At 42.2% G+C, this 17,510-nt stretch overlaps 1 protein-coding gene across 2 annotated transcripts in view; it reads right to left on the reverse strand.

Moving 5' to 3' along the window:
* Nucleotides 1–5,882: 5,882 nt before the first annotated feature.
* Nucleotides 5,883–17,510, reverse strand: part of sema6bb (sema domain, transmembrane domain (TM), and cytoplasmic domain, (semaphorin) 6Bb) — a 122,527-nt gene continuing 110,899 nt past the window's right edge. For both annotated transcript variants that reach the window (XM_040128777.1, XM_040128776.1), the window contains exon 17: nucleotides 5,883–11,942. In XM_040128777.1, coding sequence (XP_039984711.1) covers nucleotides 11,035–11,942 — 908 coding nt within the window. In that variant the 3' untranslated portion in view covers nucleotides 5,883–11,034. The remainder of the gene's footprint in view (nucleotides 11,943–17,510) is intronic.

The following is a 17,510-nucleotide window of genomic DNA, read 5'->3' on the forward strand; positions in this document are numbered from 1 at the left end:
ATTGCCCTACATGTAGGAGTTGGGTAATTAACGGGAATTAGATTAAAAAAAATATTTAATGACATTTTGATTGAATGTGATGAAAGGGCAAGATATCAGGCCTATTTTCTTTTAATCTCAGTGACCACAAAAGTATATGAAAGCCAATTTTCGACAGTTTTGTTTTCAGTGGGATCCGAGCATTAACTCACCACCAACAAAACCAACCAGGATAAAAATTATTATTTTGTACTCTAAGAAAAAAATTGGGAGACCCAACAAAAATATTTAAGACCTTTTTTGTTACAACTCCCTCTTTCTTTTACCCCGAACATTGCTGTGCACTAATAATATAAAATCAGATTGCAGTATAATTGGGCAATTTCAATCCATGAAAAGTTGTCTCTGGGACTGTGTTAGTGCCTCAGACACTTTGATATGTAAAACCACCTCTTTTGTCAAAAGTTGCTCATTTCTTTCTGTTGTCTGGGCAAAACTGCTCTGTATACTGAACTTTTTTACTGCTCTGTAAAAAAGTGCAGACACTTTAAAGGTGCATTTAGAAGGAAAATGGCTTCATATTCTCATCGCTATCTCCATTTTCATCATTGTAGATATCCAATATGTCTGAATGATGTGTGTAATAGTTGGAGACAGTGTATTTTGATGCTTTGTAATGTTACAGTAGCTGTATAGCTGTAGTAACAAAGAAAAAAAGTCTTGAAGTGTCGTATCACAGTTAATGGCTGGTACAGTGGTCTAGTTTGGTTGATTCTGTAATCAGCACCATCAAGTAAGACATAATTTACATCATATGTTCGTATCTGCAGATAAACGAGGGAATAGTTGTCGGAATTTAGGTTTTTGATATCACTGAATACATTGTATTTCCAGAGGCAGATAACATACAGAAACTACCAAAAAAAAGTGCAAAAAAAAAAGTTGTGCATTTGTATATAATATTTATGTACAGGTGTGTACTATACTGGGAATGAAAAATATAATGTTCCCATCAGAAACTAGGCAAAGCAAATTCTGTCCAGAGAACAGCTAAGTGAAGAGCAGTCTGAGATAATTCAACCCTCTACCTCAGCAGGCTCTGAAACAGCTGAGGCTGCTGCAATTTCACACAAAGTCTGATAGCTTTCATGTCTTAAAAACACCTGAAATGCTTCGTGTCGCTCCTGGAAGGGATGAGGTGAAAGCGTGGGTGTCTGTGGTGGTAAGTGGGGTCCTCGTAGGTCAGCTGGCTGAGGTGCTGAACATGTCACATCTGTCAAAAACGTCATTCTCGTTGCTCAGTTTGTTTGCCTTTTCTTCTTTCGTTCCTCTTCCTCTCGGCAGATGCACTTTCATTCCATGATTTTCTTCTTCAGTGCGTGGAGCTCATACAGACTCTAATCTTAATTCCCTTTAGGTATTCTTTCATGCTGAAATTTTGTGGAGGTGCGATCAGCCAATGCCCACAGCGTTACGCACCATACTGCACTGGAGGGATAAATAGTTTTGCTTACAGCTCACATACTGCACCCTGTGGTAATAAAGCATGTTTTTTCATGCATGTGTCTGCAACGATGTGAGGATGACCGACAAAGACACACACAATCCCCCAGACCTCAGTGGTGTTTGTGTTCATGAAGATGTTTGTTGCCTAAAATGCTTGCACAGGATGTAGTTGCACACCCTGCTGACTTGCCAATTAGACCTACACATTTACTCGCGCAACCCGCTGATTTTCCAATTACACCTACACAGCCACACATGCTGCTGACTGCAATTAGGCCTATGTACTCTCTGCGACTCACAGATGTGCGTATCATGTACAACTGCTGCGGTCACTGTTCATAATGTACAGCCATCAAAGTCCAGGTAGAAATCAGTCAAAATAAAGGGGAAGAGACCTGTTTGGATGAAAAAAAGATGAGCTGGAAAGGAAATAGTCGTAGGTTTTGTGAAGCACTCTTGACAGCTGCACTGCGCTTCCAAGCAGGCAGTGGTTTTATGTGGTCATACATAGCTGAGCAGTTTCATTAAAGTGAATTAAATATGTGGTCAGCTGAGGGTAACTACAGAGCTTATCTTACTGCAGTAAACTAAACTGAACTGGCCTATTTACTCAACCCCTCTTGCAAGGTTGTTGGTTGTTGCACAGAAAATAAACAAGAATGCTGAGTTGTCAGAGATTAACACATAAAGAAATAATGAAATGTTACGATACTGGACGTTGAGCTTTAATTCTCTCCTCAAAGACACCTCTCCAAAGCCTGAAAATACCATATCACTTCTAAATCACATTGGAAAAAAAACAAAAGAGAATGACCTCATGTGCAGGAGAGTATGTGATATTGCGTGACTGTCCCTTAGCTGGAGGAGCCAGTTTGAAGTCCTGTGCCAGCTGTTTGGTAATTCTCCTCACAGTGACCTCCATGTGGACAGACCGGCTGGGATTTTCCCCGCAGAGGCCCTTAATAAGAATAACTAATTACTTAAGGTTTGCTTGTCCTTATATGCAAACCTCAACACGTACAAATAGCACGCCACCAGCTAATGTGTAACATACTTCAAAATTCAAAAAGTCCCATCTGCTGCATTTCTACAGGTCTTCAAGTCCATGTGGAGACAGTTACTCCTTTTTAATGTACGAAATAATGAGTCATAAACTCCTTCCCTTCTGCTTTGTACCTCCCCCTATATGTCCACCTGGGGGCTCTCCGCTCCCACTCAAACTGTCGAATTAGATGTTATGGACCTGTCTATTGAGCTCCTCTGATTTTGCCTTCCTCTCTCTCTCTCTCTTTGTTGTACATTTTCTCCCACATGCTTCTTATTTCATTATCTCCCTCTTAATACTGTGCTTCTCTCTTCTCATTTCCACACACGATTCTCAATTGGTTATCACATTCCAGCCCTTTACTCTAAAGTGAACTGTAAAATATTTAAAACGTTTTAGAAAAAAATGCCAAATACCCTTAAAAGTTATGAAAGGTGCTTTTTAATGGGTTTGATTTGATCTGTCACTGAGTCCAGTGAGATATAAAGCTGGAGGAGGCATGAAGGAAAGGGGGGAAATAATACAATTTAGCCGTAATGGATTTGAGCGGTTTCATCTCACTAGTCTTTTTTTCCTCCAGAAGTTTACACTGACCCCTGCTGGTCAATATTGTAGTTGCAAAACACTTTTTGTCAGTGGAAAAGCTACCTGAATGAGGATTTTTATTGTTTGATAAATATTGCCTGATTCATGTCCAGGGCCACATCCATGTAGCTGGGTTTCTAGTGTGTGTGTGTGTGTGTGTGTGTGTGTAGAATGGACCCAGATCATTACTAAGTACCTGTGGGGGCAGCTTCAGAAGGTGGCCGAGTTTGTGTCTGTATGCCATGTACACATTTTTATGCAGTGGTGTACATATACAAACATAAATTAGGCACTAGTGGATAGAACATGCGAGGCTGAGCGCTAAGATTGTGACCTTTGCAAAACTCTTCCCACCCTGCACATGCTCTCTGAATGTTTCTGCATTAAACCCTGTGAAAGCACGGCCACATGTCTCAGACTGAGCTGTGCTTCCCCAAATCATTTCATTTCTACTTTGTCATTTGGTCATGGCCACGGTAGTCATTTAGAAGTGAAACAGTGACACGTTGTTTCATGTAGCGTGCTGACTGTTTATTATCAGTAATGAGTTGAGATCATGGCGCCACCATGAGGTTGACATTTGTGGTTCTAAGTGAAATCTCTCAGCAACAAAATACCTGCAAAAGTAATGACATTCCCATCAACCTCAACTGCACTTTGTGTTTAGTGCTAATTAGCAAATGTTAGCATGATAACAGGCTCAACCAAGATGGTGAACCTGGTAAATATTACCTGCTTTACAACATGCTGATGTAAAGCAACACCGTGGCTGTAGACTCTTAGTTTTGTTAAATTAAACAGGTCAAACTAAGTACAACAAGTATGGAAAAAGTACCGAGCTGAGAAAAAGTGGGCATTTGGAGTCTAAACATTGAGTTGGTGAGATGGATGAAAGCTGGCATTATGTGGAGCTCAGCTGTGGAGTAGGGAGTCAAATCAAGGAGAGTACCCACTGGCCCTGTTTCAGCCTCTTCATTAATCAGATTCATCATAAAGAGTGTGTCTGTGTGCGTGTGTGTGTGTGTGTGTGTGTGTGTGTGTGTGTGTGTGTGTGTGGGCCTGAGGGAGGAAAGGAAAGGGGGGAAGAAGGTAGATGGACAGATAGATAGATAGATAGATAGATAGATAGATAGATAGATAGATAGATAGATAGATAGATAGATAGTGGAGGAGGGATAGAGGGATGCAGAGAAGGCTGCCTAGTCTCACATACACTCCTTCAGACTTTCTAATAGGATCTACTAGGACACGGACTTGGTGTAAACAAGCTGTAAATTATCCCAAAGCTGGCACATGCAGTCACCTTAAATCTGAAGAGGAGAGTGAACAATGATGCCACAAATGCTCCTGTGGCATTGAGCACAGTGTGGGACACAGTCGCCGTCCTCCACCTCTTTCTCCTCCCTCCTCCATTCCTGTTGCTCGAGCGCTGCAGCACTGGAGGACTTCAGTCCTATAAAACATCGGAAAATGAGAGCCCCTGACAGGTCCTCATGGTCTCCACCACTCAACAGATGTGAAATGGCCTGATAGGCTCCCCAGAGAGATGGCGAGCTGGATGGGGAGGAGAGGAGGGAGGAAGAGGAGCAGGAGTACGGTGAGTAGCACGGGAAGGTCAAGAAAAAGGGTGATGTAAATGGATGACAATTCCCTTCACACGACTGTTTTGCTGAATATACAGAAGTCTTGCTCCAGGCTTGTGGCAATTATTGCAGCAATCATCTTATGGAGCAACAGCACCGTCTAATGAAAACTGGTGGTACTACACCACAATACCTGTTCACTCTGAACCCTTGGGTCATAATGCTGCTCAGTACACTGTTTGGTAGATAAAGGTAGAATTCATTTTCATTAATTACATGGGTTTTCATGTTTTTTTTTTCCTCAATGGATGAGTATTTTGAACTTTAGTTTATCTGTAAACATAAAAAAACAACAAAATATGACAATAGGCTATACAGTTTTCATTCACAACAGCCACGATATAGAATATTTCTAAAGTTTTTTTAATCTTTTTCGTCACACCATGTTTTCACTTTGGTTGACATCTTGCATCGTAAAATATTGATCGCTGATTTTTACTGAGCAGTGTTTTCTAAATGGGTGTTTTATTTATAAGGAATCGACAGGATATTGCTGATGCTTTTTAATAAAAAAGAAATAATACTACTCATAATACTAATACAGTGAAGCAACCCCAGTGGTGAGTACCACACTGTGTACACTTACTCAAGTTCTGTACTTAAGTACAATTTTGAGGTACTTGTACTTTACTTGAGTATATTCATTCAATGGTATACTCCTACTCCACTATGCTGATCTGATAGCTATTGTTACTAGTTACTTTGATTATACATAAAAAACACATGACCAACTCATAAAATATTGTGTATTGTTATAGATTAAAGGCCATGCACACCTATGCGCTCTGAATAAGATATACTTTTACTTTTGTTACTGTTGATTACATTTTACTGATAATACTTCTCTACTTTTAGTCAAGTAGAATTTTTAATGCAAGACCTTTACCAGTGACAGAGTACTTTTATTGTATTGCTACTTTTACTTTAACTACTTTTATCTGAATAGTTCTTTCACCACTGTGCAACTCAGTGACATAACAGGTAAGAGACCAGAGTATGTATTAATCAGTGTGCTACAGTTTTTTTTAATGCAAATATAAGATTATAAATAAATGAATTAAATCAACTGCAAGGTCAAACACACTGTAGTAAATGAACACAAGTTAGAGGTCAATGTCTGAGTGATTTATTAGAATAAGAAAGTTGACATAGAGCAAAGTCTCCATGCGGAGTGACAGGCAGAGCTCAGGACAATGTGGAGAATGGTGAACAACTGCTGGAGTGTGTTTGTGTATGTGTGTTTATGTCCAATGTACTGTATGTGTGTTCTGTGCAGTTGTTGGAGGGTGCATGCACGTGTTGCTTTTTACGTGACGACAAACAGATTTCTTTGCGGACACAAGCACACACACTTGCATGTACTGTACAAATTCACATTTCGCTACTTCTGCACACACACAGAGGCTGTGTCGTCATGCAGCTACTGCACTTTAATTACATGTAAGCATCAGGGTTATGTACACGTAGTAGGGACATGGGTTGTCATCCGATGACACCGTGCCCCAAGGCCCCCCGGGGGCGACGGTGGGCCAGCCTCTGGTGAGAGCCACAGGACGGCGGGGTCCTTCACAGTAGCGAGAGACTCCACTCTACAGGAGAGAAGCCTCTTTTTGAACCTCAGTCTGTATGAGTTCATTGACTCCTCCTCTTCCTCCTCTCTTTCAGATTCAGCATCCAAACAGGACAGAACAGCTCAGTGCTGATCACAGTACTGCTTCACTGTCATTGTCAATATAATAATAATCGTGATAGTCATCAGGTTCGTCTTCATTGTCGTCATCAAATCTGGCACACAAGAGAATTGAAACTGAAATCATATACAATAATATCCCATATAATTTCAAACCAAATATCTACCACAGAAACAAACAATAGCAAAAACAAACATGAAAAAATGACCAGTGCTGACTAAATACATCTACAATTTTACAAAAATGCAAACTTTCATTTTGTTTTCGCCCTGTTTTTGTGCTTTTTTTTCTCACATGTTCTCTTGGAAGGGAGCAATTCATGTCACTGCTCCTTACTGCAATGGTGGATTTAATACAAGTTAGCTTCTGTTTCTGGACTCTTTCTAGGGCATAGAGCGCATACAGCACAGTGGAGCACTGCAGGGAAAGATGGCAGTTATTGGCCCGGGGGCATCGCATCACTGGGCCACATGACATAAACAGCCCAACACAAAAAAGGCATCATCTCCTCAGACACAAACACAATCTGATAAATTACAACATACACAGAAAGACTGGGTCGTGAGGGCTGGGTGGGCATTTCATGTGTGTTTGTGTGTGTGTGTGTGTGTGTGTGTCAATACGTGCAGGGAAGTGATAAAGAGGAAGGATGTGTGTGTGTGTGTGCAGTGAGATAGTGCGAGTCTGTTAACAATTAAAGGGGCTTGAAAAAAGATGACAAAGCACAGCTGTTGTAAGAGGAGGAAGGGGAATGACTTGAAGTATGTAAAGAAAAGGGAAGATGATGGCTTTAATAAACAAACTGACTTCCATGAGGTTACATCTGAATTCTTTAGCTGCCCCATAATGTTGAACTAAGGTAATCAAATTATGCAGTCAATAAGATAACATCACATACAGTACCTTTCCTAGAACCAGTCCGTGTCGGCCTATTTCAAGCGTGAGCTCTATTTCTGATCTTAATTCAATTGCATCCTGAATTTGGTTAAAGGGCCCTGCAGAGTTTGTGTGTATGTGTGTGACTGGTGGTTAGTGGAGGGGTAAAGAGCTGGTTGAACATGCACCTCCCTCTCAGGGCTGATGTGTCTGTAGTAATCTTCTCAGGGGCTCATCAGGCCATTAGAGGGCCGGGAATGTACTTTGCCTAATCAAGCATGTTTAGTAAAACACTAGAGGAGATACGGAGCGAGGATACGGCTGGCTGGGCACAACAGCTGAGACAGAGAGGCCTCATTCATACACACACACACACACACACACACACACACACACACACACACACACACACACACACACACACACACACACACACACACACACAGACACGCAGATCTCAGGCCACAGCAGAGACAGGAGATGGGGAGAGAAATAAAGAGAGGCAGAGATGAGGGGCTGGGCTGGTGGAAATCTCAGTATCCTTAATACTAATGACCTGTTTCAGGATAGAATGTGTAAAGAATACACTGTACAAATGTGGAGAGGCAGTAATACAGTAACATCATGTCCACCCGCCTGACCTCCTCCTCTGTCCTTGCTTTCATATATCTCTTACACTTATTTGTCTCATGCACCACCTCAGACTCTTGGATTACTATTTTTTAGGGCTGGGTATCAAATCTCAGTGGCAAAGCTGGTATAAAATATCTGGTCAGAGTTATAATCTTGTTTACTTTTTCTTTGATCAGACAGTTCTTGATTTACATCTAAATTTGGTTAAATTTTCACTGTGTTTAAACAGCATTTACCACTTTGTTGCTTTGGCTTCTTTAGTTAAATGGAAAAAAATATTTTGTAGAAAACGTGTTTCTCAAAATAATGTATCCATAAATGTATTGTTTGCTATCATATCGGCCCAGCCTTAGTATTTTTTACGTTAAACGTGCAATAACTGATTTTTTGCCACTTGGGGGCAGCAAAAACAAGCTGCAAAGATAACACTTTTATATTATCACCATATAAGGCTAACGTGTTAGCATACAGTTGCCTATTTACATATCCTAAAGATATAGAGCAACAGTATCATTCATTATGAGTCATGCTTGTGTCCACCCAATGAATGTAAGTCCAACGTTCACTCTCCTTTTATCTCTGTTTTTGGTCTCTACCAACTCCTGAGGAAAATATTCGGATCTTTAGCTGCTAAATGCTCCACTATGTTTACTAGCTACGCACTAACTTTGACTGTCTGTTGTTTGGTGCTAGGCAGGTAGCATTCATTTGTTTAAGCATTATTTTTGAATACGGCCGCTTTTTGAGGCTGAAAACGACAGTGATGAGAGCTGTGAAAATGAACCAAAAGAATTCAGTTAAATGACGCTATAAAACGATGTAAAGTTGCTTTAAATGGAAAATACTGTTTTGTGGAAAAATATGTATGTTCTGAACATATTTTAAATTATGCTCTCAAAAACCGCAAGGCATCATATCATATTGGCACTAGTTTTATAAAAATTTCAAACAATACCCAGCCGTAGTTTTTGAACATTGTAATATTTTATTATGGGGGTAGTATCCACCATCTGACCCCAAATTCCTTTCAACTAAGCACAGCCCCAGCATCTCCATTTTCTTTGTGCACTGTATAATGGTTTAAATATATTGTATAGCATGTACTGCTCCCACGCAGGGCTCTGACACTGTTAGCACATGTTTGTGAATGTCAAGCAAATGGTTGCTGCACAACATTAATGGCTCAATAGAGAAAAAGAATAGGGTTGGAAAAAAAGAAGGGTGAGAATGAGAGTAAAATTGATCAGAGCTGTTTTTTTGCACTCATTCATGGAAGTCCTAAGAGATTCACACAGACAAGCCGACACACAGACACAGACAAACACACACACAAAACACCACTGTGACCCAGATGAACTAAAGCTATCTCTGGATCTACATCTGAATTGAGAACGGAACAGAACAGATAAAAACAGAAAACATCATGAAAGAGTAACTCCACACCCAAGTATACCCATGCCCATCTGTTTTCTTTATCCTGCTTTTGTTGGGAAACACAGTGAAAGACAGAAAGGGATAAAGTCACAAGGGATGACCATTGTGACAGTTAGCAGTGCCCCGACCCTGGCCTCGGCCCCAGCTTCAACCCTCAGCTCCTCTCTGTCCTGGCAAGTGGGTGAAGCATATGAAGCGTAAGAGATGCCCGAGCCTGGTTGGTACATCTCACATGACGGCTGGAGCTGCTGTCCTCTTCATTGATATTCTGTTAGGCTGTGGTGCCGGGCTAGGTCCCTGACTCTTAACGGCTATTTGTTGCTTCAGTCTCCTCCTGCTTCTGGGGCACAAAGAGGCTCAGTGTCGGGCAGAAGAGGCTGAATGGAGGTCCCAAGTGGCCGGGCCTCACAGCCTCAGTCAGACAACCAGACAGCCACAGCTCACATTCCCCCCTTCAAATGGACTGTGGAGCCCAGGGAGGCCTCAGGTCAGGTCAAGTAGACCCAGGCATACTGAGAGGCAGCGAGGGAGAGAAGAATGGAGGGGGGATATTGTTCCTTTTCCCAACACTCTGCTCTTTCTGATGTCTCTAAGCTTTAGTTTGCTTTACTGAGAAAACAGTGATATTATAAAAATGTCAAATTATATTGGCTTTATGTTTATCCTTATATGTTTCTTGCTTATTATTGCTCTCTTTCACTTCACCATGGCTCTGACCAGAGCTGCCTCTAAGGTACTGGGAATCACAAAAATTACACTGGGAGTCTCAACCCTTCACTAGCCACTGGTCAACCATCCAAACCTCTGATTGGTAAACACATGGAGAGACACAGAATTACATCCATTTATCTCTCTGTGATTGTTTATAAAAAGGGGAAAATATTGTTAACATCAAGTTCCTCCTTACAGAAACTTCATTATATAGTTATTCTTCACAGTTAAGACGGGACACTGGTTCGGGTTGTTGTGGCCACACACATTCACACAATCACGCACACACAGACACACACTGCATGATTCATCGAGAGTCACTGCCCTCTGGCACGGCTACAACAGTTTTAGTCTCATCTGAAATCCAAAGTAAAGCACATTGTTGTTTGCTGGATGCCACTGGCACAAAAACAAACAAACAAACAAAAAAAACAGAAGCTGGAACAAAATTTCACACTCAAAGAAGATCCATGGCATCAAAACGGTGAACAAAATGGTTGAGGGAGACTTTTCACATTCGGTGCTGCGAGCGAAATTGTCATTTTTTATCTCCACACTGTACTTTTTAGAAGATTCCCTTTCCTTTGCACCCCTCCCTTCACCTTAGTGTCTGTCCTGTGGTGTCAAAGTCACGCTCTGTGGGTCGTACCACTAACAGAGCTGAGGGGTGCACCTCAGATTAAGAGCAGAGGATCAAAGATGTGAGGAGAGCGTTCTCCTCTTTTTCACCTCTCTCTTTTTTTCTTTTCTCTCTGTCTCTCTCTTCAGTCAGCTGAATGACGTCATTGAACATTGAATGACAGTGAGAGAGGACAGACAGGGTAAAGTTGGACCGGGACAGTGAGTCTGAGGGGTTGATTTATTCCAGTTTATTGTTGAGGGAATGGGTGTTCAGAGAGAGAGATTGGTGTCAGGGCTCAGGTACTTCACCTCACTGGCCACTGGGGGTGCGCGCTCCCATGTTCTTCCCCAGAAGATGGCTGAAGTCAGCCAATTCTCCCAGCCCTCGTGGCCCATGCATGTCTGGCCTGATGAGGCCCTGGCGCTGGGAGTGATAGGGCGCTCCATTGTTGCTGTTGTAGTTGAGTGCCTCCTGACTCCAGCGAGGCTCCCCATAGTCCATGTGGGGAGTGGGAGCAGAAACCACCCTCCGTCGGTCGGGGGAGTCCTGTGGCGTGGCGGGGTAGATGTATTCTCCCGCTGAGTTCCTCAGGGTGCCGCTGGGACGGCTGCCACCATGCTCCCCTCTCTGGGTGGCTAGGATCAGGTAGCGCTGGCGCTCTGTGTGCGGGGGCAGCACGACCTCCCCTGGGTCCTCTATCCGGACCATTCCTCCACCCCCTCCGCCACCATGCAGGAACTTGGAGCTCAGGTAGATAACAGAGTTGTTGGGGCAGGGGGTCCCCACAGCGGTGAGGAAGGTCTGGCTCTGGTCCCAGTCACTGTCTGGGAGACGCATGGCCCGTTTCTGCTGCAGTGGGGTCTGCTCCGGAGTAGGAAGCAATCCTGGGTCCATCTCTCCTTTAGGCCAGCCGTTGGGCGTGACAAAGGGGTTATCTGCCTGCGAACGGCGCCTCTCACCACCACTGGTTCTTGTTACGCTCATTACTGACCCACTGCGGCCTTGCCCCAGCATGCTCTGCTCTTTGTCACTTTTGCGGCGGGCGCTGTTGGCCCCTGTGCTGCGGGAGTGACGGTGGCGGTGACTCATGATCCAGCAGACGGTGAGGCCGGAGAGGATGGCTCCTGTTGTGAAGGCTGAAACAGCAGACACCACCAGCAGGTTTACAGACACTAGACCGTCAGGCTCATCGATGAAACTCTCTCGGAGCAGCATTCCTGCAAGGAGAGAGATAAAATCATACACAAAAAGACGCCCAGAGTTGGTCGGTGGAACCATCTAAATAGCATCAGTATTTTGTATTAAACATGTGGGAGTTAACAAATGGCAAGAAAAAATGGCCTATTTTCTCTCTCCACTCTGTGGGTGGGAAAGGTTGTAAGCTTTCGAGCCAAGGTAGGTCTGGCTAATTGCCTTCATTACACAAAGTGGATGGTGATTTTAATAGCTGTAATAACTGTCTTCCTGATTGAGAATAGCTCTCAACCCAAACATGTTTCACAACGTTAGCTTTATGGGAAGAGATGCCAGGTCTGGCAATAATACTGAGCGATAATTTAAAGTTTTCATACCATGAAAATCTGTGTTACTTCCCATTTATATGTTGTGCACCAACACATGAAATTGATTGCTATTTAAAAATAAAAAATACAAATTTAATCCTTTCTGCTCAAATAGCTAGGCTGATATTTTTTCCTTGTTGCATCTATATGCCAAAAGGGTACCATATCAGCACACAAGACCATGAATTCTTTTGCATAAGAACATGAGATGAACACCCTCGGAGATAAGTGTTTATGAATTATTGAAGATATGAACACAGCTAGACCACTGGCTGCCATGGATCAATTAGGAAAATGCCAGAAGAAAAGTTGTTCTTTGCTGCATGAGCTCCTGGGACCAACACCAATGAATACAATGAAATTGTGCCAAGGGAAGCAGATTGGAGAAAAGCAGATGAAGGAAGGTGGGTGTAACAGAGAGGGAGAGAGAAGTTGCCTAAAGCAAACTTGAACATTTGGGGCCTTAGACAAACATAGTAATAGTTGTTAAATTACAACACCAATCGCAGCAGAGGGAGCACTGTCTCCACAAGGACAGCAAAATAAATCCTTTCTCACAGAAAATAAATGGATGTCATTAAGAGACATTGGGAGCTACTTACTCACTCACACACAGCAGAGAAAAGGAGCAGGGTGAAGAATGGGAGAAAGAAGGAACACAGAGAGAACAGCAACATTTATTTATAAACAAAAATACCTTTATTGTCTGACAAATTTATTTTTAATGGAGACAAATAGAGCTGTTTGTGGTGCATATACTCCAATATGAGACAGCCTGGTGGTTAATTAATATGGCTCGTGGCTTTGTATAATAATGTGTTACTCTACATATTGACATTAAGCTGATGGTATGGCAGCTAAAAGCTTGTGAGAGACTTCTGAGCTCCTGTGCTGAGCCAGATATGCTCTTGTACACATTAAAAGGGCAGTTCACCCAAAAAAACACAGTAACAACTGTTTCTACTATTACCCACAGTTGTTGAGACATTTCACTATAAACCAAATATGATGGTGCACGAGGAAAGGTCAGGGGGTCACCTAAGTCAGCTGGTGTGCTAGTGTGGCAAAAAATATAATTTTGTCGAACAGAAGCAAAAACCAGACACTTGGTTCATTGGCAGACTGCATATGTAGCCTTGGTGCAGTGGCCTTAAAGCATAACGGCACTCTAAAGAATCCACGTAACACATGACCAGAATCATATTAAACTATTCATTGATCCCTTGTCGCTTAAAATTTCATCTGATAGATCTGACAATGGATTCCTCCCCATTATCAATGTGACTTCTTACTCTCAACAAGTTTGCAGTTTTCATTGACTGAAGCCTGGCGTTAATCACCTGGGCTTGTTGGTCAATCAATGTCCTTTTCAGCCTTAATTAGTCCTTTATCACCAATCCAATAAGCTTGGTGATGCATAGGTCTACGTTACAGCCTGTTAATTATGTGACATGCACAGTTCAGTTCGGTTCACCATCAGACAAATAATTCTGAATGACTGGAGATCACATTTTGCAAGCAGGATCGTGTTCGGTTTTTCCATTTTTTTGCTTGCTCGATGCCACGACCTCTTCTTCCCTCATTTCCTTTTAACTTTTTCTTTGCTCTTCCGCCACTTTGTTCACCACCACTGAATCTGAATATTAATCTTGAAATAATATATTTCCATCTAATATTTGATCTAAAATAGGATTGTTCAGAGGAATTTCTCGTTTAACATCCTCCTGAAGTTGGCCCTCGCACGAGGCTTTAGTTATGCAATTTAAAGTGTTTATTTAACTGACTATTAATGTTTATTTAGGAGATTAGTTTTCACCCAATGGGATGTAAAAACTTGTTTGCTGAGTATCTCAAAATTGCTCGAAACACAGATGGCAGCTCATAATTTGGATCTCATGACATATCTTTCCTCACTTCATTCCCTCAGACTGTCACACAGCCAGCTCCTGTTTACACAGGCTAACCAGCAGTGACATCCTTTTAGTCTTTGCGTATTAATTTAAGCACCCATGTTCTTCTATGTTTATGCTGAATTTTGCATTTGTTCAGTGGAAGTTCTTTTCTCCTTGAACACATTGTTGGCACTGCTGTATTTATTTTCATGTTTCAGGCCAATATTCGGTTTGGAATGACTGCCAGCTTCAATTACATTATCGCGCCTCTCCTCAGTAAAAAGGGTGTTCTTGGGGGCAGCAGATGCGACACAAAGAAAGGCATTTGGAGGTTACAGTGCCAGCGTGTTCATTTATAATTTCCACACACACGCTGGAGGAGTTTAAAAAGTCAGGTAATTAATTGATTCATGGCTGGATGTTTTTTTTTTTTTTCAAAAAAACCACAGCCTTGATGACTTCGTAAACAAAAACAAAGCGCTGCGACCACGGAAAAATTCAGTACGAGGCGGCAACATAATGGGGAAAAACCACAAATCTCCCCTCTCACACACAGAACCGCTGGAATTGTTCTTGTTGTACTCAGCTTCAGAGGCGGTAGAGGTTTCTCTAACATTTAACACTCAACTGTGGTCCAGGTTTGCACTTCAGATTAAATCCTGCACAGTGCAATGATATTACTGTCATCTTTATGCAAGAGGAGAGCGCTTGACAAGTGTGCGTGTTAGTACTGTATGGCTGTATGTGTGTGTATAGCTGCAGAACAGAGACAGACTTCCTCAACTCTCTTTCTCTTTGACACGGACACTCAGATGTGTTAATTATTTTTGTCAATTTATTTTATCCCCCACATATAACTGTCTTTCTTGGATGCACAACATGTACACACAATCTTTAGCCTGTGGCAACAAGCTGAAAAAGCGAGTGAAAATGAAAGGGCGGATGGTTGGAGATTCTGGTAGTGTGTGTGTTTGTGTGACAGCAGACAGGTTTCTCTGCATCCTACAGAGGGGTGACAGTAGAAGGAGCAGCTTGCACACTCTCTCCTCCCTTCAGCTCCTTCTCTCCCTCTTCCAATCCTGCTCACTTATTAAAGCTTAATAGAAGCCAACGGGCCTGCCTGTCAGCTTGACGCACACTGAGCTGCTTGTCTTGAGGCTTCTAGCTCCAATTACAGCGTAACAATGAGAGGAGAGGAGAGGAGAGGAGAGGAGAGGAGGGATTTTATAGAGTTAGAGGAGAAGAAAAGAAATGGGAGGAGGACATGAGACAAAAGTAGAGGAGAGCTGAAACAAAAGAGGTGAGAAAATGAGGGGATGAGGAGTAGGAGAGGAAGGGATTATACAGGTGAAGAGGAGAGACAAAAGGATAGAGGAATGGAGTTTGGAGGAGAGAAGAGACCTAGAGTGTACCAGAGAAGATGGAATAACTCTGTTGTTGAAACAAACACTGATAGGATATTTGTGTATATATACATATAAATTAGCACCAGTTAACTGTCAAATTCGAAGCACAAATTTTCCTTTGGTATTTGATTTCCTTTGTCTCTAACCCACTTTCATCTGCTCCTTCACACCCTGTATCATCCTTCGCTCCCTCCAATCGGCTCGTTAGCCTTTAATCCTTTGTCTGTATCCCACCAATCCTTTGATCACCACGGGTGGCGGCATGATGTAATGGCTTAAAAATTCACAAGAGAAGTAAATAAATTTTTACTCGAACACTATCAAATCAAGGTTGTTCCTGCACGCTCAAATTTAATATAAAAGCTACACAAAGTGATGTTTCCGTTCCTCGGCGCATGTGACAGCTGTGGTCATGTTAATCGGAGCGATTTTTGTGGATGCCTCTAAGTTTTCCCTCATGTCTTCTGCTCTCTTTTCTCCCTCCCTCCATCCTGCCGGTGAGTAAGGGAAATTAATGAAAAGCCCTGCTAGCTCCATGCCAGTTGTTAAACATTTCCCTTGATTAGAGCACTGGCAGACAACTCTGTGTATCTGCTCGGCCCATGCTCACAGCTTGGCGGCGCTTTCGACACTGGCTTTGTGAACATGTGTGTGTGAGATAAAGACGGAGAGTCGGATGAAGGGGAAGAAGATCCCTTTCAACCCACCTTCAGTGATGATGATCTTGATTAGAAGCATGCATCCAAAAGATAATCACAGTTTATTACAACTTGGGTCTAATTTTGATAGTTTTGGCCATCATTTCTATGGGGTATGATAGCACTGCACTCATCAAAGTAATGGCTGAAATCTGGGAACACTGCAGCATTGCTACAATAAGGTCTGACAAGCCAAGAAACATGAGCGATCAGAAACCAGTGGGTCCCAACCTGGGGGTCGGGACCCCCAAAGGGTTTGCAAGATAAATCTGAGGGGTCAAGGGATCTTTAGCAAGTTAGGAGTGAAGGAAAAAACATTCCTATATAAACATGTTCCTGTATCGTTGATGATGACCAAAACTACCAAAGTAAGTCCCAAGGTGTAATAAATTGGAATTATTCTTAAAGACAAATTAACACCAGAACAACCACATGGCATCAAGAAGTATGTTTTATCTGCTTGCTTCCTACACTGCTTTTGATTACTGTCTGGAGGCGTTCACTTTTAGATGTTAAGAAATTAATTTGGGAACTATTTGAGGCTTTCTACAGTTCGATAAGTTCAGTAATCAAAAGCCAGGCAGGAGAACTTTTATGCAGTTTGAGAGCTGGAATATATGTATTAGCACCACAGCACATCAAAACAGAACAAAGAGACTTCACGGCATCCCAGTGGACCTGTCTATGCCAGGAGCATAGACTTCTGAACTTGATAGGTTACGACTGTGTCAGCATACAGCCACTGATCCGAGGGGCTTTCATCTTCAGAATCCACCATTTCTCTGCATGTTAATATGTTTATGCATGCAGTGACGTCAGGGATGCACGTGGCAAAGCACGTGCATCCCCTTATTGTGTGAATAAGTGCGTACAGATGTATGAATATGTGTGTGTGTAAATAAGACACTACATGCCCCGCATCCATGGCTCAGTGATTTCGCTTTTGAAAGACTGCGGGCACTATTTTGTTTCTTGTTTTTAGCACATCCTCCTCCTTCCTGCTATCTTACTCCTTTTTTTTTTTTTTACCATCCACATTATTTTTCTTTCAGCAGATACACTACATATCTCACACTATTTCTACTACTGCATCTCTCTCGCTTTCACACACAAACATACAGAGTACACTGCATGGTGTAAGCTCAGAAGCTAACACCAATGTGTGTTCAAGGATGGCAAAAAACTGAGAAAGAAATAAAGCACTTTAAAAACAAGCACTGTAACGCT

Source organism: Xiphias gladius, chromosome 6 (genome assembly GCF_016859285.1).
Source record: "Xiphias gladius isolate SHS-SW01 ecotype Sanya breed wild chromosome 6, ASM1685928v1, whole genome shotgun sequence".
Classification (NCBI taxonomy): domain Eukaryota; kingdom Metazoa; phylum Chordata; class Actinopteri; order Istiophoriformes; family Xiphiidae; genus Xiphias; species Xiphias gladius.